Consider the following 21348-nt stretch of genomic DNA (forward strand, 5'->3'; position numbering starts at 1 on the left):
TACACTTCATGGTCTCCAGCACGGACAACTCGAAATATATATATATATATATATATATATATATATATATATATATATATATATATATATATATATATATATATATATATATATATATATATATATATATATATATATATATATAATACGTTAAATATATGCATATATTGTGTTGCAAATTGTAGATTTTTAAATTTGTAAAATGTGTAAATGTCCATTTATGTACTTAACATTCTCTGCATCCTTCCACTTTTCTTTCCCTCTGACGCGTTTTGATGTTAACATGCGCCTTGTGACGCTGTAATTTCTCGGATCACTGAAGTACTCTTATCTAAAAAAAAAAAAAAAGAAAATTCAACAACATTGTTTGATCGTCATGTCAAACATTCTTTAGTTGCTAAAGTCAGTGCTACTATTTGAAGTGACAACGTCAACAATAATATTTCCTGTTGTTAATGGGAATGAAAACGCTCTTATTTTAATTGTTCAACTTCCACGCTCTACGAACAGACCAGTGCAACCAGTCTCGGTCACGCAGTGCTTTAACGGGAAGAAAGTGAAGCAGTAACCAGCTGCGTTGGCTTCCGCTTGATTAGTTTCGACTACATTTCCCATCAGCAACATCGAGTTAAGCTCCACCTACTAACGCGGCTTCAGCCAATCATCTACTTTGCCTGCCGTATCCGTGCATGGATTGGCCGGTTTAGGGACTTAATTTCCCATGATGCAACGTGCGATTTCAAATCGAGTGGGCCAATCGGAGACAGCTATTTGGGTTGTCGCAGCATTTAAACTACTAGTCCATTCTGTTGTCAAAAGGGAGCATCAGGCACCGCTGCGAGGACCTTCTGATGAGCTTTGTGAAGGCTTTCTCAGGTTGTTCTAATCTACTGACCACCTTTTCAAATGTATCTGCTTTAGAATTAATACGTTAATTGTTTTCTTTTGGTTTAGTTCCGCGATTCTGTTTTAATTGGACAGAGCGGTTGGTTGTTCGTTAGTCTGACTCGGGAGGCCGTGAGCACACGCTTGTTCTGGTTTTCTTTGTGGCTTTTTATTATTTTTTTCCATTGAGTTGTCGAGTCGTCTGTCACAAAATGAGCGCTGGGACGGCGAAACCGGCGTCGAGTCACGTCGACCCGAAGTCTGCACCGTTGAAAGAAATCCCCGAGGTTCTGTACGACTCCCGAACCAAGAGACGGTACACCAGGGGTCGGTTTCTCGGGAAGGGCGGTTTTGCCAAGTGCTATGAAATCACCGACGTGGAGACGAAACAACTCTTCGCCGGAAAAATCGTACCGAAGTCGCTGATCCTGAAGCAACACCAGCGGGAGAAGATGACATCCGAGCTGGCCATTCACAAAAGTCTTGACCACCCCAACATCGTCGGCTTTCATGGCTTCTTCGAAGACGACGACTTCGTGTTTGTGGTTCTGGAGATCTGCAGGAGAAGGGTGAGTAGGTCCGGAGCGGCGAACACATTCCTCATGGTCGACGGTTAGAGAGAGGGCCGCTTCCGTTGGTCGCCTCTTGAATCGAGCAAATAGTCAAAGATCTTTTCTAAATCGTGTTTTATATGGGAAAATGGTTATGCACAACACTATATAAAGCCAATGTTTAGGATATTTTTTTCTAAACTAGCAGTTACAGAGTCACCAATAAGCCATTGTTGTGGGGTCAAGCTGTTTTTAATTTCTGATGAATTGGTCTGATTAAAATAATATAATGACCCGCATCATTAATCCACAGACTAATGTGTACTTTTTAGTCACTGCTGGAGCTGCACAAGCGTCGCAAGGCTGTGACAGAACCAGAGGCCCGCTACTATATGATGCAGCTGCTCAAGGGCGTCCAGTACCTCCACAACAACAGAGTCATCCACAGGGATCTGAAGCTGGGCAACGTCTTCCTGAACGATGACATGGACGTGAAGATCGGTGAGCTTATAGTACGGATGTGACCTTTGCAGTACTGAAACCTGTCACAGCCTCATGCTTGTTCTGAAGGCAAGTCTGGGGCGGCTGATTCAATCGACACGTTCTGATCATGACAAGTGTTTTCGTGTCAATGAGTGACTTAATCTCTGATGACCATCAACAGGCAAGACTTCAAAGTTTTCTTCACTTTGTCCTCTTCCTGTAGGGGACTTCGGCTTGGCCACGAAGATAGAGTTTGATGGCGAAAGGAAGAAGACTCTGTGTGGAACCCCCAACTACATAGCACCTGAGGTCCTGTGCAAGAAGGGTCACAGCTACGAGGTGGACGTCTGGTCGCTGGGGTGCATCCTGTAAGTTTGAAGAACAAGAATGCTACGATGGTTTCCTGCATGCCACGCTCACCCCTGCTGTGCTTTAGGTACACGCTCTTGGTCGGGAAGCCGCCTTTTGAAACAAACTGCCTGAAGGAGACCTACAACCGCATTAAGAAAAACAGCTACACTGTGCCATGGGTGAGTTGTCTTTGGATCACATTGGAATTCTAGATTATGAATAACTTATATGTTTTTGCCATTGTTAATGTTAAATTAGATTAGATCAGACAGCCTTTATTCTTGGTCTGGCACCATACAAACATTGGACCATTAACGACAGACAAAGGAACATAATCACTACAGAAACAAAACACTGTAGAAACAGAAAAATATTAACAAAAATTGATACTTCAAAAAAAAAATAAATAAGGTGGCCATTTCCATCCCTGAAGATGTGTTGCCCAGCAGCACCAAATGAGAGAGAGGGAGACAGTGGCTCTACGTCGATGCAAATACGCACATATGTTGCTCATTCAAAGAATCTAATTTAGCCTGTTTTGTCCCTCAGAACTGCTCAAAAAGATCTTCAAATGTATATGATTCATTTTGAGAATCTTTATACAACAATCTCTTTACCCACAGCAGCAAATTTATATTTTTCAGATTTTCTTGGTTTTTCATTAAGTAACAAAATTTCACTTGAGTTCAAGACGTTCTATTGTCCTTCTGGAGGGCACAGTACATAATGCAGCCCCATATGAAATGTGATAGCTGCCTCCCCCTGGCCTAACTCCACCTTCTGCACCACCTTCTTAGCACGTCAACTCGACGGCAACCTCTCTGATCAAGCGCATGCTGCACGCCGACCCCACCCAGCGGCCGACCATCTCGCAGCTACTGACAGACGACTTCTTCACCGCCGGCTACATCCCCTCTCGCCTCCCCACCACCTGTCTCACCGTGCCGCCCCGCTTCTCCATCGCCCCGTCGACGGCCGCTGAGCTCGGCCAGAGACGCCCGCTGACTGCCATCAACAACAAGGGTGGGTGTTTGAACTGCAGGGTTTGGTGTGGAAGAAGGAAGAAAGGCAGGTGGATGCTCATTTTCTTTTTCTTATTTCAGAAACAGAGAAGGTGGAGTGTAAAGACGAACCTGCACAAAGGTACGAGGATGGTAAACATTGTTTATTGCAACCTTCAGGGTCATGAGGTCAAAGTCACATGATAGGAGGGTCCTGGGTTATGTACCTGTACTGAGAGGGGCTGAGCAAACGTGTCTACCCTCACCTCGGGTCACAAGCTTTGAAGTGACCTCAGGAATATAATCAAAGATACTAGTTTTGTCAGTGGGACCCTGTCATCCAGTCCACCTAGGAGCACCTCAGTTTTCCCTCAGAGGAGCAGGAGGAAGGTTCTAGTTTGGGCCTCCAGAGCAGCCAGACACTGATGTACCTGATAATTGTCGGTGTTTCAGTTCCCCTGATGGGTTAAATGTTTCTGTGCAGGGACGCTGAGCCCTTCGACTGTCACCTGAAGGACCTCCTGCAGCAGCTCAACAGTCTGATCACAGCCAGGCCGTCAGAAAAGGCAGTGATACGTCAAGGTGAGGCTTGTGAGAAAGTTATTTGGGAAGTCTAACTCTGGTGCTGATGCATCCACCCGACACTCATGTTTTCCAGAGGAAGCCGAGGATCCTGCCAGCATTCCCATTTTCTGGATCAGCAAGTGGGTCGACTACTCAGACAAGTATGGATTAGGTAAGCTGGTGACGCTCATCTGATTTATTAAAACTCCATGTAATCGTCTTCATCTGTTATTTAGGGCCCCCAGGGGCCCAACTCTGGTTGAGCAGGACCCGTCGTAACAAGCCTCTTGTGCATTAAAGTCAAATACTTGTAGATGATTTCTCGCTGCGCATCCAAATCAGTGACTTCACTGGCCCTGACTCTCAATTCTCCTGCTTCAGGCTACCAGCTGTGCGACAACAGTGTCGGCGTGCTCTTCAATGACTACACGCGACTCATTATGTACGCTGATGGAGACAGCCTGCAGTACATCGATAAGACCTCAGCAGAGTCTTACCTCAGCGTCGCCTCCTACCCGCCAGCGCTGAACAAGAAGGTGAGTCCATGTGATATTTGCCATGACGGTCAAGCTTCCACCTTCAACAGCCAAGGTGTGACTGAACTTCAATTTATTTTTTGAAGCAGTAATGGTAGTAGTACCTATTTTGTTGCTGTCGATCATTACTTATTGCAGTGTAAGCTACACTGTTGGTTAAGATGGTCAGTACGTTAAGGATTCACAAATGGTTTCTTTGGAGCATTAGTTTATGTGACAAACCTGTTGGACTTTAAGTTTAGTGGACAGCATGTGCAACAATTATGTCCAGCATTTAAGGACGTGTTTCATTTGAATACTTTTGACTTCATTTGACCTTTCTATTTTGCCTAATACTAAAAAAAAAGAAAAAAAAAACTTTTTTCCCCTTGTCGTTGGGGGTGGAGGGCTCCCTCAATTTTGACTATTTAAACTGCTGTGAAGTTTGCCATTGTGACTCTGGATTAATGTTTTGAATCTGTAGGACGTCCTGTATTGTTTTGTTTCCTTTTTAAACCTCCCTACATTCAGAACTGACCCATTAATAAATTCAAATTACAAATTGTGTCTTTGGTCTGTTGGAAAACTAACACCTGATGTTACTTTTGAAGCTGATCTAAAAGCTGACAATTGGCTCTGGAGTTAATAAGTTATTCATCTTGCACTCTCTTTCCTGGACAGATCACTCTTCTGAAGTATTTCCGGAACTACATGAGCGAGCACCTGCTGAAGGCCGGCGCCAACATGGCGCAGCGTGAAGGCGACGAGCTGGCGCGGCTGCCCTACCTCTTCCTCTGGTTCCGGACCAAGAGCGCCATCGTGCTGCACCTCACCAACGGCACCGTTCAGATCAACTTCTTCCAGGTGAGAAAGCCACCCCCTGAATCCCACCCACCGAAACATCCCGCTCACAGTAGTGCTCTCGCCCCGACAGGACCACACCAAGCTCATCCTGTGCCCGCTCCTGTCCGCCATCACATACATCGACGAGAAGCGAGACTTCCGCACCTACAAGATGTCGCAGCTGGAGGAGTTCGGCTGCAGCAAAGAGCTGAACAGTCGCATCCGCTATGCTAAACTGATGGTGGAGAAGCTGCTGCACTGCAAGCACTCTGGCACGGCACACTGAGGCCCTCACTCCCTTGTCCCCCGGTTCCACTTTTAAATCCTATATTTTATTGCGGAGAGTTGTTCATCCGAGGCAGTTGCTACATTGTGGTTAATAAAATCAGTCGGATCAGACAAGTTTTTAATGTGATCCTCTTTCCTCCATCTAAATGTTCCTGTTTGTCTCCTGAGTTTTATGTGTGGTGAACTGGTGGTGACATCATGTTCGTTCTTCCTGTTTTTAACCTTTTATGAACTTTCCCTTTTCTGATGTACAAACTTGTACAATGTGCTGAATATATGTCGCAAAAATGGTTAAATTGTAAACCAATTTAAATAAAGATTTGGTCAATCGCACTCAAGCTTCAGTTTGTTCTTCTTAAACTCATTTATGGTTTAATTTCCTTTAATTTTTACTGTTTCATTTATATACAAAGACCAGTCCAGCGCTTGTAGTGCGACTCTGTAGTTCTAGCTTGTAGAGCTTGGCTGACGACTTATCTTTAAGAGCAAACGCTGAACGCGATTCATGTTGAAAGAACTTTAATGAACAGTGGCGACAAACATTAACAACCTTTTTTTTTTGTTTTTTAATTAAAAGTATAACTGCAGCAAGAGTGGGTCACTGCAAACCCCCCATATCCAGTGACACTGATAAAAGACTGTCACAGAGAGAAGTGGAGGGTGATGTGTCCAGAATGCTGAGCAGTGATCAGCATGTTTCCACTCCAGCGAGCCAACGACCATTTAGCTTCCGGACCAGGACTCGTCACCATCCGTCCGGTCGCCTGCCGCAGCTCCCAAACACACACACATCCGCTCTGGCTGATCCCCACGACCCTGGAGCCGCTGACGTCAGCATCGCACAACCTGAACAGAGGCATTCATTTGTTCACCATCCTTCTCAGTTGAGGCACAAGTTGGGACCTCACCTGCCACACCAACTTTTGGGGGGGTAGAGGGAAGAAACCAAGACTGACTTTCCACTCAGAGGATTGATGGCAAGCAAAGAGAACACAGCATTCTCCTCTTTGTCTCCCTCCCCACAGCTGAGGTAGTGATCTTGCAGAAGTACCAACAAAAGACCCTGGAGAGGAAACACATGCTTGACCTTGAACATTCATCAGTAGCAGTAAAATTTAGATGCTAATTTTGACAAATGAAACACTTCTCTTCTCTTAAGATGAGAGCAAAAATGTGAAGAATTAATAGAGGAATCCATGGAAGCAGGCTTACTTTTTCGGAGTATCCTCTGAGACAGACAGCATGAGATAAACCTTCTGCTAAAACGATCTTCTGCAACAGTTGTCCAGTCCTTATATTCCTGTGAGTCACGAGCACAATCAAAAGGCAAATGTTTTAAAGCCTGTGTGTTTTAATATTTCACAGCATTAACTTTTTTTTGGAGCTACGAGGGAGACAGGCAGGGGACATCATCTGAGACATGGACCACCACTCACAGACAACAATTTTGATTCGTCACGTAACCTTTGTATGTTTTCCATGTGTGGGAGGAAACCGGAGTCACACTTTCACAAAGGCAAGACTACAAACAACCCAAACTTGAACCTTCTCGCTGTGAGGCTGCAGCACCAACCACTGCTCTAATGATAATCGTGTATTTCACCATTCAAATAATTTTCCTCACCAGATGAACAGATGTCCGGCTTCATCACAACCAAGCAGAGCGTCCGAGAGTCCCTCCACTGCAGCGAGGGCCCGGACACATGCACCAGGACGCACCAGGGTCTGAGATCTCTGAGGTCTGAAATGCATCGCACTGATCAGAAAGTGTTTGTCTTTGGGACCAGCTATCGACTTAAAATACCCGTCGTTGTCGGACAGCGTGAAGACCTGCAGGGTGGAACCAAAACTATCGGAACAGGAGGTGACGACCCTGGACTCTGGCGTGGCCACGACGGTGTCGACAAGCGCAGCACACAGAAGGACATCTGCAAGTCGGACGCAGGACAACACCCTGGACACAAACAGTCTATGAGCTGTGAACACAACGGTTATCCAAGTGTGAACAAGTGGCTTCTTGTACCTGACTTCTCTGATCTCCAGCTCTCCCAGAGTCACACACAGCAGCCCATCTGAGTCCGGGATGGGGAGCATGTTGATCACAGGCTGAAACAATCAGGAGATGGAGGTCACTGTGGGTCGCCCTTGGTCCACAATCTTTCATACTGACCATGTTAAAGGTCCATGTGTGAGTTGACGTCCAGTCGGTGTGTGAGGTCAGACTGCACAAAAACACAGTCTGTTTTCCTGCCACTGCCACAAGAATGTGGCCACTAGAGATGACAGGACAACAAACATCCACCAGAGCAGCTCCTGCAGGGGCCTGGAGAGACACAACAAGAGGGTGAACATTTGAAGACACGCACATCGAAGTCAAACTACCTTCAATGTGAGAGTCCTGTTTCCTCCCTGATCACGAGGTACTGAGTCATTGATGGATGTGAGTCGTGATAAAAGTGCAGCAGAAGGAGAACATGAAGGAGAGAGCACGGGAGGTGAGAGAGACAAGGTGGAGGGGCTAGGAGAGGGAGGCAGGGAGAGGACGGGGGCAGCGGGAGAGGAGGTGAGGCGGGCAGGAGGGATGTCATGGAGCGGGGTGAATCCCAGAGTGGGAAGGATTGGACTGGAGTCAGGCGCGGGTGAGGGGCTCAGCAGCAGCTGGGTGTTGACCTTGTGGACTGGCTTTGGACATTTAGCTGCTGGTTCTGCTCTAGAGCTTTGGGAAGGTTCCAGATCTCTCTTCTTTAAGTCTGCAAGTTTGGTTTCATATTGGATGTTGGAACATTCGGTGGACTGAAGGCCAGTTAGCACACTGTCAGACGCAGCTTCTGAACTGTTCGTCACTGCTGTAGGGGGATCAGGATCCATCCATCTATTCACCTGCTTGTCATCTTGATTACAACCTGGATCCTTCAGCAACCCCTCCATCGATCTAGTGTTACTCTGGACGGCACATTCTCCAAAAGTTGCATTCCTTTCCTCCTCTGTTCCATCAGAGCACTTGTTGACAGGGAGCCGTGGTCCAAAACTTACAGTAGGTGTGAGAGTACTCGGCAGGGTAAGAGGTGATTTCGGGTCACTCAGCGGAACGCGAGAGTGGCTGGAAGCATTTGATGATGTGAAGTCTTCTACAGCGAATCCCAAAGACACTTGCGTGAGCTTCTGAAGCTTGAGCGATGCAAACTGATCGTCGGGGAGGTAGAAATCCTGCTGTAGATCGAGGTTCTCCATGCAGTTGAGGAGGGTGTGGGGCAGGAGAGAGGGCAGTGGGAGCAAAGATGACTGGGTGGACGGCGTAGAGGGAAGAGAAAGAGGCTGGAGGCTCTCGCCATCTGTCGAAACAGTTACAAACACCACATGAGTCTTGAGGATGTATTCCACATGATACCATTTTGTCCTTTAGTTCACACATTTAGCTTTAACAAGACACTTTATCTATCTCATGACACACCCACCGGATCTTAACTTAGCAGTATAAACAAAGCCCAAATAGTTCATTCTAAACCTACAGAGACAGAATAGTCAGACAAATGCAATGATCTTACTTGGTGTCAGTGACGTCGAGTTCTGGCTGCTGCTCTTTAAAAAGATTGGATAGACTTTTTCTGTCGGCCTGGTCTGAGCTTCCCCGACTGTCGATGGAGATCCTTGCAAAAGAACATCATCCATTGCCACCTTTTGTGAAATGACAACTGGGCTCAGCGTATCAGGGCTGTGGCTAGATGAAGCTGAAGAGAGTGGGTTGCTTGAGTTCTCACTACAGGATTGATTCAAGTTTTGTTGAGGCATGTTCCTTTGTGGAGGGCATCTGGAAGATGTAGGCTTCCCCCGACCCCGCCCTCTCTTTCTCTTCCCTCTTCTTGAGTTGCATACTGAAGTGGATGGAAAGCTCTCTGTCTTGACATCACCGGAGTCAGGAGTGTTACCGCTGAGCTCTATGGATGTTTGAACCCCCTGCATGCCCTGATCGGACTCATTCACACTCGCCAACGATTCACTCTGTGTGTTTTTAGATGCCAATGAGACGTTACATCCATGTCCTCTGGCTCCCCGGCTCCGGCGAGGTCGGCCCACGCTGAGCTGTGAGAGTATAACAGCCTGCATGTCTGGTTGGCTGTGAGATAACGCCATCCGTCTAGTGGTCCGGACGTAGTATTCGGCTGGGAAGAGCAGTCCTTCCACCAGAGTACAGGAGTCCAGTAGACTGGAACCTTGTTCTGGTCCCATAGATGTCTCTTCTTGTTTAGTTTGTTGAACATTCTCATCTTTGTTTTGCCCATCCATCTTTTCTTCAACATGTGATGATCCCTGCCTTAAACCTTCATTTTGAGCCTCAGAGGTGATGTGAAAACTATTGTCTGATTCCCTCCCATCATGCAGTTCTTTGCTAATTTGACCCTCTTTGTTCACAGCATCCACTCTCTCTCCCTGTGAGTTCCAATGTGGCAGCAGCAAGGACTGCGAATCCAAAATCAAGTCCTCCCTTCCATTCACGATTTTATCACCGTCCTTGACCGGCTCTGAGGAAGTCTCTTCAGTCCGGTTCTGACCTTCCTGGCTGTGGCATGTGCGACCAGCTGACTCAGCAATCCTCTTTTCCAAGCGCAGCCGGCTGCGACGCGACCTGAGACGGAGGGATGGGCTGGACCTGTTGCCCTGGCTTGTGTCTTGGTCAATGTCAGGTGTAAAAGGACAGGAGGGATCAGTGGTAAGCTGGAATCCAATCAATGGTCTGGGATTTTCTTCTGAAGATGGACCTGACGGAACATAATTGACATGGAAATCAACTTCCTAACACACATCAGTGCGAGATAAATGCCAGGCATTGCTAAGCAATGAATGCTATGATGAATACCTCTGTGGCACTGAGGCCCATGTGCAGCTCCGCTAGTGTCCCCAGTCAGACGAGAAGACACATCTGGTTCTTTCTGGACTTGCTTGTTCTGCTCAGATATTTTGCTTCTTTCATGTTTGCGGGCTGCTTCCAAACGCTCAGCTCGCTGTATACAGTTAAACATGTGAATATGACTATGACGGTTCTGAGGAACAATAAATAAAACCCCATGCCTACCTGTAGCCTCTGTGCTGTTCTGAGATACTCCTTTTGTAATAGAGCCAACTTTTTTCTTAACTAAAACGGGAAGAGTTTAGGTAAAATAAAACATGATGTAAAACTACAAATAAAAACGTTCTTCCAAATTTACTTCACCTTTTCTTTGTCCTCACAGTGCAACGTGGACTTTATTTTCTCCTCATAGCGCAGAAAATCCGATACACTCTCCATCCTGTTCAGTCCAGCTTTAACGAACAGCACAGACATCACAATGTTTAAGTAAAATTATAAACAAACACCGAGAAACTATGGGTTTAAAAAGGTGTATGAGTTTTGATAAGACATGTTACTCACACGGAGTTAGTCGCTTACGGCATCTCAAGTGTTTAGAAATAAAAAAACGAATGTACACGAGTTTACATGACTTGTCAAAAAGCCATGGCTGTTTTATATTGCCTTAAACGTATATGAGTACAGAGTCACACGCGTATTACCATGGAGAGGTTAAAATATTAATAGCAGTAAAACACTTACGGGAGACTTTGTTTTGGTGATCGATAACTCTGCTATCGACCCACTTCCAATTTCCCGCTTGACGTCAGAAAAGGCTCAAGGAGTCGAGCACAGATCACACTGAACACTCCGAAGACAGTAGGTAAACACAATTGTTTACAGAATATTATTCCAGAAAACATTCAAATCCACACTCATAGAACAAGCAACAAACATTTCAAACTTCGGCGTCTCGTTCGGTGTATTATTTTGAACTCAACAAGACCCTCCGTGTTTTAGTTTTAAGCCTTGCTCGTACATCACATTAGCTGGGTGACATTTAGCTCAACGTTCAAGTGAAAAAGTAAATTTCACGTTTTTCTTTCTTTCAAATATCGGAATTTAGTCCATGTGGTGGTTTTTAGTTTGCATAAATGTTTTAAAATATTTACCGTGATGAGTCACAATACAAATTGCTGCTTAAAGCGACAATTAAACAATTAATTGAGCGTTTTCTTTTGTTTTTCAGTGCAATTGAAATCATCAAAACTTATGCACCAAGAGCCATAGTCACATATGTTGTTACAATAAACCTCCACTAGGTTATGTTAGAGAGCTACCTAGATTTTTCAATACTGGCATGCGAATATTCGTATTCATGGATGCATTTCTACTCAATAAATTGAGGCTGAACGTTTTAGAAAATTGATTAAAATAACTAAAGGTGTTTTTTTTTCACTCAAAGGTGTTGATGGACGAGTCATAAATAGATGATGGTGCACACTCAAACACATCTTATTTTTATGCTTCTAAAACACAATGTCAGACAAATAGTTGAACATGTACTGTTTAATAATACTGTTCCTCATTATGCTTTGTATTTTCAGATCATTTGTTCACTCGCAAGAATTCTGCCTGTCTAGTGGATCAGTCAAAGTCAGACCTATTTTGGGGTGGAGCATTCGGCTTCTAGCACTCAGGTTTGTACTTGTCTCACCCAAATCGGCGCAGCACAACACATGTACTGTTATTGTCTTGAACCTGTTACACTGTTGCTAATGCTCCTTTGTCTTGTGGAAAATAATATGTAATATTATCAATATACATTGGTTTTCTTCTATCGGTGGTCAGATTTTCAGTTAAAAGCAGTTGAATATTATCTTTGCTGACCAGTGAGGTGATTTCTTGCAATTGTTGAAATGTTCTATTTTAATTGCTCACCATCTGTGTTAGTCTTACACTGCCAGACGTATATTACCACTATCCAGGAGTCATTCATGTTGTGCTTTGATAGCTTGCATTTGTTTGCTGTTTTTGTAGGGTTTGTTTGCACTGTTATAATTCAATTATTAATAGTGTTTGGATGCAGTACGTTGATTAATTGCATTTATGTAGGTTTCCAAATTAAGGTTATGGCAACAAAAATATAAACAGTATATTGTGATGTCACCAGAGGTTGGGTGTTTGAGATGTTGTGTGGTGACAACCCAAAAAAGATCTCCAACACCACCGGAAACTCAAAATCCTTTCTTTTTTTAATAATGTTTTTATAATGTCTCTAACACAAAATCTTTCAATGAATACAACTTGGCTCTGTTTTTTTTCAAGCAAGGCTTTTCTCTCCTATCTGGGTTTTCTCCCTTCATTATTGTTTCAATTCCCCTTTCAATTGGCCGTGTTAATAAGACTTGCGTCTTATTGCCTGCAGCTGTACTCTCCTGCCCCATTCATCTGGCAGTTGTAGTCTTGTAGATGGCAGCCATCATGTCTGTACTCTGACATATAAATTTGCATTACCTGGCTGCTATAAATGCATTAGCTGTTAGTTCAAGCACGTAAAGACGACTATCAGTCAATTCATTAACATCAGAACATTTAATGGAATATGAACTGTCCTTGTACACCCGGGCTGGCTGCACGTTCAGTTGGGAGAGACTGTCCTGCTCCTCAGGCATCCACACGTGAGATACTTCATGGCGGTCATGCTGACGTGCATGAGTGGTCCCAGGTTGAAGAGCATATGGTAGAAGGCGTGGACGGACAGGCCTCCGGTTTCGTCTGCGTATTTCAGTGCTACTATGGGCGTGTACAGAGGGTTGGTCAGGTTTCGAAAACGTGGGCTACTGGCTTCGATCACTTTCTTGGTACACTGCAGGTTCCAGCACAGCGAGGGTTAGAAAGAATAACAGGAGGTGCAGAATAGCAAAACTTACTCTGGCAATGTCATCTGGCGTCTGACCGAGTGTCTCGAAGATATCTACTGAGGAAGGAAGGTAGACGTTCTTGAAATAGTGCACCGTGTCAGGGTCGGCTCCGGGGAACTCCTTCTGTCTTACATCCTGAATCATCTTGGCTTCAAATTCTGTGTGAACTGGACCCGGTTCTATCAAAGAGAGTCTGTGGAGTGAAAACAAGTGAAGAGTGGTGAACACCCAGACTCATCACAGTAGTACACTACTAATTATCTCTCAGTATTTGTAGTACCGCCCTACTCTGCTGACCCAACTACTCCTAGGACTAGCATGACTACCACCAAGACCTCCATCTGTCTACAGTCATACTTCTATACCAAAATATTTCGTGCTCAGCAGGACGTTTATTGCTGTGACAAAAATAATGGCTGGACCCTTCAGCATTTGACCTGCTTTGGAGGCCCAAACAAGTTGCTTCTGGTCAACACCTGGAGTGGGACAGAGATTCATGACATTGCTCAGATGTTTCAAATGCAGGAAACTCACCTTGACCCAAAACTACTGACTCACAGGTCAATGACCTGCTCTTCACCTGTATCTTTAAATTCTGGGTCGTTTCCAAAGATCACACATACAAGCTCCCAATTTAGTTGAACTAAGTGGATTGCTTTTCTGTTGTGAGCTTACTAACACTTTAGAGACTTGGAAAAACACTGATGTCCACTAAGACATAAATCAGTTGAGAAGATTTTATCACCTAGCCAATGTATTCAAGATTCAATTCTAAGAGCCAACAGAATCCTTTTCTTCTGGCAGGAGGCATGTCAGTCTCCCACCAGACTTGAAATCACGAGAAGTCATTTCCATTGACTTTAATAATATCTTGTGATCCTTCTTGATGGAGGTTGCTTCTTCTCTTAGTCTGACAGACAGATTCTCAGGCTGGATTATCCAGTTCCAGTTTAGAAGCTCAGAATTTAGTCCTAAGAAGCGTTGGGCTTGAACCATGAATGTAGAACTCGATAGGCTGCAAGTCTTTGCTGCCTATTGGTGTTGTAACCAATTTCAGCTTGAGACGACTCTTGGAGCGAGTCCTCTGGTTGGGTGTTTGCAAGATCTCCATCTCCATCTCCTGGGTTGATTCAGTTTTCCTAAATTGATTTGATGCAGTTTGGTTTGGGACAGTCCGTTTCATCCATTGATACCAAGTTTTCTTGAATGTGGAAGAGCTTCTGTAACTAATAGATAAATAAAACTAGAGGCCAGTCTACTCACGGTAGAAAAAAAAACGTATTGAATGATAAATTCAGCCATTTTGTGAGTCAACATCGGGCCGCGCCCAGGATGATTGATTCAGATTGTTTTTTCACACTCACATGACATTAAACTTGAGCAGCTGTACAGCCAAACTCTCACAGAATCCTTCCATGGCGAACTTTGATGCTGCATATACGTCGTTAAACACCACTCCTGCAGCATAATGAAGAAATATTATGAAAAATTCATTCAGATTATTGTCAGATATAATCGTCTCACCTTGCAGACCCATCACGCTGCTGACCACGATGATGTGACCTCCTTTCCTCTTCTTCATGTCAGGCATGACCTCCTTGATCATCCGGATCACTCCAAAGAAGTTGGTCTCAAACACTTTCTTCATCTCATCGATGGGGATGCTTTCTATTGGACCCACCAGCCCGATACCTGCGTTGTTGACTGGTCAGGAGGCGGACAACACAAACAGGTAAGTGCTTGTCCCGAGTCTCTGGTCTGACTCTGGAGGCTTTGACTCACTGAGGACATCGACGTGACGATCCTTGATGCCGTTGATGCACTGCTTGACCGACTCATCGTTGCAAACATCCAGCACAGCCAGAGACAGAGTTTTTTCATACGCGTCCCCGGCAGCTTCTACTAGTTTGTCCTTGCGTTTAAGATCCCGCATTGTTGCAATGACTGTTGAGAAGAAAGTCTTATTTTAAAACCAACTCACTATGGAACAACCAGAGGTTGCACTGTTGTTTTGAGTGGCTCACACAGCAACTATAGCTGTGGCTTTTCATCCAAGCACCAGGCTTCATGAACTTTTGACTGAAGTATTTCTTCACTCTCTGCCACAAATGTTGTCAGAAGTGGGATGGTGATTAAAGTTGCATATCCAGGGCATGTAATCCATGCACGTCTGAAATGACCTGAGAAGTACAGTTGTAATAATGACTCTCGGAGTTTGGTCTCTCACTCTGGTCTTGCAGTTAGCTCGTGGTCATAGTAACCACTGGGGTCTCTTGAAAATGCTATTTAAGAAATAGATCGCACCTATCTATAATGCCAGATGCTAGTGGAGCAAAATGACCCCAAATTCTTGATCAATCATTGAGCTCGGGGGGTTTTAGCCTCAATGGGGGAACTGAGATGGATTTAGTGTCAGGTGTGCAGCTTGGCTCGACAGTCTGGTCAGGGTAGATTAAAGCAGCCTGCCTGTCTAAGAGCTGTGTGGAAGCTGTGGGTCGTGTGTGTGCATGGCATGAACTGTCATTGTCTCGTACTTCCTTAAAGCGAACTAACAGCATGTTCTCAAACTTAACCTGATGCCGACCTAGAAACCCATCATGAAGCACTTCCCAAGATCTGTACCAACATGTCCGAGTGGTGCTCCTCGATTATTTCCATACTAGTTAGTCAATGAATGCACCTTTCTTCCTTGTGACGCGCTATGCCTCCAGGCTACCGTTAATAAACGTGTAATTAGGCACCACGCCCAAACCACTGTGCTGTAGAGCGACAACATCTTTGCTTGAAGTGGGGAATTCTCGGAAGCAAATTCGATTTGAAGATGAAGGGCATTCATTGCATTTCATCGCTGGAGCTTTTAGTTTGATAAGAAGTCATGAATAAATAATGTTGATCCTGCTGGACCCCAGCTCTGATCACTTGATAACACTGGTCTTTTCTTTGCTCACCAAAAGCCTCTGTCGATGATTAATTATTGATGAAGGAGTGGGATAGCAGCACTCATTGTGTGGTCAAAAGTTGGATTTATCTACTGCCACTACCACCCAGTAAAGTGGTTTGTTCCAGTTTCTGCTATGTCCCAATTATGCTCCCTGTTGAACCTGTTTCATCCTGTCTTTGTGTACATTTCCTGTCACAGGAATGAAGGAATGGAGGGGAAGAAGAGGAGGTAAGGTCACAGAGATCAAGGATGGAAATAATGTCAAGGTGAAGTACACACAAACATACCAAACCATAACAAGAGTACAAAACCATACTGTCATTCAGTCAACACCTACTGAAGATTATCAACATTCTCGTCAAGTCTCACCATGTCTATGTCTTTATTTCTCAGTAAAAGCTAAAAATAGCAGGGCAAAGTTAACTTTAGAAAGGCTTTCCTGGCACCTGAATGGTCCTGTTTACATGTGAGCATTAGCTGCTCCAGAATTAGCACTCATTACAAACTACTTTTCCAGAAGTCAGATTTTGTGCTTCACTCTTGTCTGCTTGCAGTTATCCTCAGCGGGCAAAGGTTAAGTTGGATTGAGTGGCATAGATCTGGACAAGCCCTGCTGAGGTCTGAATCATAGTAATGCTGTTATGGTGGCCACAAAAACCCTTCCTCAGATGGTGATGTTTGAGGAGTCGAGTTTTTTTTACATGGCTTTCCTCTGACCTTTAGATTAGTTATTTATGTTGGCATTATAATTTAATTTAAATGTAACTGTCACACCTGATCTAATGAAGTATTTTACTCATTTGCATAATTCATGCTTCCTTTACTGCATATGATCCATATGATTTATAATTCCAAGGAGTGTACGATTTGACACAACACAGTAGCCTCTTTTGTGTTGGAAGGTTGTGTGTGAAAGTTGGAAGTGGTGCCAGAAGTTCTAATGGATGCAAGGGATACTAAAGAAATTGATAAAAATATGTATTTCTGCATGTGGGAGGAAGAAAATTAGCTTGTGGATGTAGGCACAATAGGACAATCCTAATTGTGTGTATAGATTGTGTCAGTGTGGGTTTGAGTAATACTGTAGATGAAACTTCAAATTATCAAACGCTTCCAACAAGAAAGTGTCACAGCAAAAGTTGAATCACCAGATGGGGTTGATGGTTGGATAACTTGAGGACGTGTTCACTCACCATGGTAGCGCTGCTGCGGGTCCTTGGCCAGCATCACAGCCATCCTCAGCCCAATCCCAGAGGAGCAGCCGGTGATCAGCACCACTTTCTGTCCCGGCTTGGCCATCTTACCTCTGTTTGTGCGAGAACGTGTTTTCGGAGCACGATCAGCTGCAAGGGCTGTTCCCGAGTTCAGACCCGACGTAAGAGGATGAACTGATGTCACATGGACGAGCCGCAGAGGCTAAACAAGAGTGGGATTATCTAACTGGAACGTGGTCGCTCACCCGGGAGGGTCCTCATTCTTTCAGTTCACATGAGTCAGAAATACAAGATGGAGATATACACACACATATACATATACATATATATATATATATATATGTATATGTATATGTGTGTGTGTATATATATATATATATAATATGATTCAGTTTTTAATTAAATATGAATAACTGCTCTAGTGCTGGTGGAATCACAGGAGTGCCATAAGTAGGAAATATATGTATAACTAAACAAATAAATTGGTAAGAGTACAAAGAAAACAAGATATTTTTGACAAAGTAGCCACTAATACAGGTCATCTAATCTAAATGATTGAAATGATTGATGGATAAAATATAGTTTTGTAAAATCATAAAAACTGTGCTAACATTACGTGTCACCTATCACGTTTTCTCAACCTAGTTAATTTTTTATTGATATATTTTTCATTATTATGACAAGTACATATTGTTTATGAAATGATATAGTTAATACGTTTCACTTTATCTTCAACTGAACTTGATTATGTGCTTCTATTGCAATCTGGGTTTCATTTTTTGGCGTCATATTTACTGGAATTTTACTGCTGCATTTTACATTTCGAAGACTGTTTACAATGCGGCGTTAAGTCAATCTGGCGCCATCCAGCGGTCACTATAGTTGATGAACATGGGGAGTTCCGCAATCATTCAGATTTCACTCTCTTTCTCTCACACACAAGTTCAGACACACACTGGAAAAGTGTAGCTGCCAGTCATAAGTTTAAGACCTACCAGGAGCAGGAGGAGCTGCTGAAAATATGCCTGGAATTTTCTTTAAAAACTGACTGAATGTGAGCCAATGTGTGTTTCCAAAGCAGCATTGTAACCAACACAGCTTCATTTATGTTTTTGAAAACCGGACACATTTCTTGCTCCGATATCTGCTGCAGCATCACAATCGTCTGCGTTCCTGTTCTGAACTGTCCACGCAGTGAACATGTCTTAAATCATGTTACATCTGAAGCTTATGCAATTTGGCGTCAATACAAACCCCCGGTGGGACCGTAAAATAATTTACAGTAGAAGTAATCAGGTGATCTCTCAGCAGCTGCTTTGCTGGTGACACACACATATAAGTAAACTGCACACCACTGACATGTTTAATGAGTGTCATTTATTTGTGTGTTGACTGGTAAGTGGAAGGTATGGAACTGTCACTGTTGATTGAAGAGTGTGTCCCTGTAAAGCTGCAGCAGTTGCGCTGAAGCATCATACATGTGTGTGCATGCACACAGCCCTTTCTCTGGAGGCGTCTTCAGCCCGTAAACCTACCTTAGTCCTTGGGATTTCAGTGGCTTTCTCATCAGAAATAAATGATGGCAAGTGCTAAACAGCATCGGGAGGAAGTCCAGGTTTTTAATCGTGTCTATAGGAAGTGTGTGTGTGGGGAGACGACAGGCAGCCTGAGGAATCTTGAGCAGCATATTTTTATTGGTCGGGCATCAGTGTTGTCTTGTCCTAGCTTGCTTCGAGTGTGAGTGTGTTTCTGGTGAGTTCTAGAGGAGATGCAGCACGCTTGCATTGTTTGCTCTGCCTGAATTGGCTTTTTTGACTTTGAAAAATATGGATTTGTACTTGCATCTCTGTGTTTAACACTGCTTATTGTAACATTTACCACGTATGTGGAGTGAAATGCGCTTTGTAAATAAGGCAGTCAAAAGCACTCTGGGATGAAGTTGGAGTCTTTATTCTGACGATGATGAGGTGGTTCTAGTTCTTTGTTGCTGATGGGTCTGGTTTTTGAAGGTGGACCCCACCTGGAGAAGAACGAGAAATTCAGAAGATTCCAGTGTTGACATCAGATACATACTCAGTTAAAGGAAACGGAGTGAGAACGATGCCTTGAGGCACCCCCTGTTACTCAACACCATCTCAGAATCACAGTTTTCCATTAATACGTTTCCCACTGGAGGCTGGGTCGTGGGAGCAGTCCGACTAAAAGAGGCCCAGACTTCCCTCATCCCAGAGGCCTCCTCCAGCTCGTCCAAGGTTTTCCTTTGTCATAGCATCTTCCATGGTCTTGTGGGTCTTGCCCTGGGCCTCTTCCCATGTCAGTAGTGCACCTCACTTTTGAGGTGTCCGGGAACATCCTGCTAGAAATAATGCTCTGCCTCTCCTAGCTCTTCTGCATGTGGCTTTACAGTGGTTCTTCTTCCAGTTGGATGAAAACCGATGGATGATGGATTGATCTGACGTCTTGTTATTTTGGGAATAAACTAAGTGAAGTTAGCTATCATTTGGAGTGAGTTGATTCAGGGTTGAGTGCACCTGTGTCATTACCCTAATATCCTGTAAATGAAGGTGGCTTCAAGCAACCCCGTCCTAAATCAGCCAGACAGGTAGATGCTGCTAATGATGGAGGAGGGCAGCAGGGGGAGGCCCTCCAGAGGGGAGGGAGAGAAAGTGAAGAAAAGTGAGGAGAGCTCTGAGTGAGTGACGAAGACTGTTTAAAGCTTCTGCAACGTTTTCCCCCCCTTTCTTTCCGTCTCTTCTTTTCCATCCGTCCACGGAGATCGTGGCCGCAGGTGTCGCGCCAGCAGCGGACCGTGATGCTTATGTTTTAGGTCCCAAGCGACCTAGTTCATGCAGGCGCGCTCTTAACTGACCGGTCGACCGAGGAGAAGACCCGCGCTGCTGCCGCTCCAGGTGTCTCGTGACTGCAGGTGCGGCCGGGGGGAGATATCGATCATCGATTCGGCGCGCTTCGGGAGAGGATGGCTCGATGGAGAGCCTGGACGGGCCTGCTGCTCCTGCTCGCCGCGGCGCTGCTCCACGTCACGACGGCAGGTACGATCAATTACCCCGGTGCCGGTTCATTAACAGCGTGCGCGTGACTCATGTTTAACTTGAAACGTGACGCGCCGAAAATTGTGTTGCTGTCAAGCTAGTGCCATGTCCTCAACATTAAAGGCATTTAATGCATGGGTGAGTTTAACGATGCAACTTGTGTAAAAGAAAATTAAAACGGAATTAAAGCTTGTGCGTATGCATACAGTACATGATGCAGGATATTTTAGATTTCTTCAAAATACCTAGTGAAGCGTCAGTTAAATGCAACTTGGCTATTGATTTATAGCGTCCAGAAGGTGCTTAGGATGATCATTTTCATGACCATCACTTAGCTGGATTTGCTGCTTCTCCCTGAGTTTCTCCCTCATGAAATGTCTGTCTACTTATTTACCATTCTTGCCCTGCGCTTAATTATATTTCATTGGTGCCCACCTTTTTTCCATTACAACTTTTCCAAACTGCTCCATCTCTTCTTGGTATTTAACACATTCCTCTTCCAAAAGACTCTGCTGTCAAAACTCTCATCTATGGACAGTTTCTTCTGTTACTTTTTCATTTCTCCCAAGACAACGCGTGCATTATACCCTTGACAGGTGATTTCTTTATCATGCTAGGTCATGCAGGACTGAAAGCGTAGTGAACTGTACCGTCTCGTTTGCGGCTCCTGGAGCTGCGATGCACATTTACAAGACAGTGGAGAGGCTCTTGCCTATATGTCAGGACTTGTTTTGCCATGCCTGCTCCTCTTCTGAGCTCTGGTTCTGCTCCATGCTTGATCTTAAAACATGGTCTGCATGACTGTATAATGGGGAACAGATCTGACCAGCTGAAGTCCCACAGTGCTTTGCATAAACACATCTTTTAAGCTTTAAGTGTAGTTCATTACAATATCATGATGCAAGTGTTGATG

The 21348-nt window shown here is 44.4% G+C and overlaps 4 protein-coding genes across 10 annotated transcripts in view; 2 read left to right on the forward strand and 2 right to left on the reverse strand.

Moving 5' to 3' along the window:
* The first annotated feature begins 794 nt into the window (after nucleotides 1-794).
* Nucleotides 795-5800, forward strand: plk1 (polo-like kinase 1 (Drosophila)). The gene is made up of 11 exons (XM_053857749.1): nucleotides 795-1454; nucleotides 1769-1937; nucleotides 2143-2287; nucleotides 2356-2449; nucleotides 3068-3293; nucleotides 3374-3413; nucleotides 3756-3853; nucleotides 3930-4007; nucleotides 4217-4371; nucleotides 5032-5214; nucleotides 5285-5800. Exons 1-11 carry the CDS (start codon nucleotides 1098-1100, stop codon nucleotides 5477-5479), a joined length of 1740 nt encoding a protein of 579 aa, XP_053713724.1. The 5' UTR covers nucleotides 795-1097; the 3' UTR covers nucleotides 5480-5800.
* A 298-nt stretch (nucleotides 5801-6098) lies between these two features.
* On the reverse strand, nucleotides 6099-11113 carry palb2 (partner and localizer of BRCA2). Of its 3 annotated transcripts, XM_053857721.1 has the most exons (13): nucleotides 10889-11058; nucleotides 10691-10779; nucleotides 10553-10612; nucleotides 10337-10481; nucleotides 9027-10238; nucleotides 7864-8813; nucleotides 7652-7804; nucleotides 7505-7587; nucleotides 7286-7435; nucleotides 7106-7222; nucleotides 6694-6781; nucleotides 6390-6544; nucleotides 6099-6327 (listed from the first exon to the last, which is right to left on the reverse strand). In XM_053857721.1, exons 2-13 carry the CDS (start codon nucleotides 10763-10765, stop codon nucleotides 6123-6125), a joined length of 3393 nt encoding a protein of 1130 aa, XP_053713696.1. In that variant the 5' UTR covers nucleotides 10766-10779; nucleotides 10889-11058; the 3' UTR covers nucleotides 6099-6122. The 3 variants fall into 3 exon arrangements, with proteins under 3 accessions (XP_053713696.1, XP_053713695.1, XP_053713694.1); XM_053857720.1 differs by lacking the exon at nucleotides 10889-11058 and adding an exon at nucleotides 11069-11113 and having other exon boundaries at nucleotides 7286-7587; XM_053857719.1 differs by having other exon boundaries at nucleotides 7286-7587.
* Nucleotides 11114-11145: 32 nt separating this feature from the next.
* Nucleotides 11146-21348, forward strand: part of LOC128754804 (collagen alpha-1(XI) chain-like) — a 35087-nt gene continuing 24884 nt past the window's right edge. The window contains exons 1-5 of one of the 5 annotated variants that reach the window (XM_053857702.1): nucleotides 11146-11185; nucleotides 11914-12006; nucleotides 14818-14962; nucleotides 16370-16399; nucleotides 16726-20435. In XM_053857702.1, coding sequence (XP_053713677.1) covers nucleotides 20363-20435 — 73 coding nt within the window. In that variant the 5' untranslated portion in view covers nucleotides 11146-11185; nucleotides 11914-12006; nucleotides 14818-14962; nucleotides 16370-16399; nucleotides 16726-20362. Of the gene's footprint in view, nucleotides 11190-11913; nucleotides 12007-14817; nucleotides 14963-16369; nucleotides 20436-21348 lie in introns of all 5 variants that reach the window. The other 4 variants (XM_053857703.1, XM_053857706.1, XM_053857701.1 and 1 more) reach the window with 4 other exon arrangements.
* On the reverse strand, nucleotides 12927-17548 carry LOC128754830 (retinol dehydrogenase 8-like). The gene is made up of 6 exons (XM_053857769.1): nucleotides 17365-17548; nucleotides 15013-15174; nucleotides 14755-14934; nucleotides 14595-14688; nucleotides 13240-13423; nucleotides 12927-13175 (listed from the first exon to the last, which is right to left on the reverse strand). Exons 1-6 carry the CDS (start codon nucleotides 17468-17470, stop codon nucleotides 12948-12950), a joined length of 954 nt encoding a protein of 317 aa, XP_053713744.1. The 5' UTR covers nucleotides 17471-17548; the 3' UTR covers nucleotides 12927-12947.

This window comes from Synchiropus splendidus, chromosome 2 (genome assembly GCF_027744825.2).
Source record: "Synchiropus splendidus isolate RoL2022-P1 chromosome 2, RoL_Sspl_1.0, whole genome shotgun sequence".
Lineage (NCBI taxonomy): Eukaryota > Metazoa > Chordata > Actinopteri > Syngnathiformes > Callionymidae > Synchiropus > Synchiropus splendidus.

What these genes read in the sequence shown, in the direction of transcription:
- plk1 (XM_053857749.1), top strand. Translation starts at nt 1,098, where the DNA reads ATGAGCGCTGGGACGGCGAAACCGGCGTCGAGTCACGTCGACCCGAAG. An exon ending in GACTGCCATCAACAACAAGG is followed by an intron (nt 3,294 to 3,373) that starts GTGGGTGTTTGA and finishes TTCTTATTTCAG; the next exon opens with AAACAGAGAAGGTGGAGTGT. An exon ending in TTCAGATCAACTTCTTCCAG is followed by an intron (nt 5,215 to 5,284) that starts GTGAGAAAGCCA and finishes TCGCCCCGACAG; the next exon opens with GACCACACCAAGCTCATCCT.
- palb2 (XM_053857720.1), bottom strand. Translation starts at nt 10,765, where the DNA reads ATGGAGAGTGTATCGGATTTTCTGCGCTATGAGGAGAAAATAAAGTCC. An exon ending in GAACAGCACAGAGGCTACAG is followed by an intron (nt 10,482 to 10,552) that starts GTAGGCATGGGG and finishes AACTGTATACAG; the next exon opens with CGAGCTGAGCGTTTGGAAGC. An exon ending in ACAGGACTCTCACATTGAAG is followed by an intron (nt 7,805 to 7,863) that starts GTAGTTTGACTT and finishes GTGTCTCTCCAG; the next exon opens with GCCCCTGCAGGAGCTGCTCT.
- LOC128754830 (XM_053857769.1), bottom strand. Translation starts at nt 17,470, where the DNA reads ATGGCCAAGCCGGGACAGAAAGTGGTGCTGATCACCGGCTGCTCCTCT. An exon ending in CAGCGTGATGGGTCTGCAAG is followed by an intron (nt 14,689 to 14,754) that starts GTGAGACGATTA and finishes ATTATGCTGCAG; the next exon opens with GAGTGGTGTTTAACGACGTA. An exon ending in CGCCAGATGACATTGCCAGA is followed by an intron (nt 13,176 to 13,239) that starts GTAAGTTTTGCT and finishes TGGAACCTGCAG; the next exon opens with TGTACCAAGAAAGTGATCGA.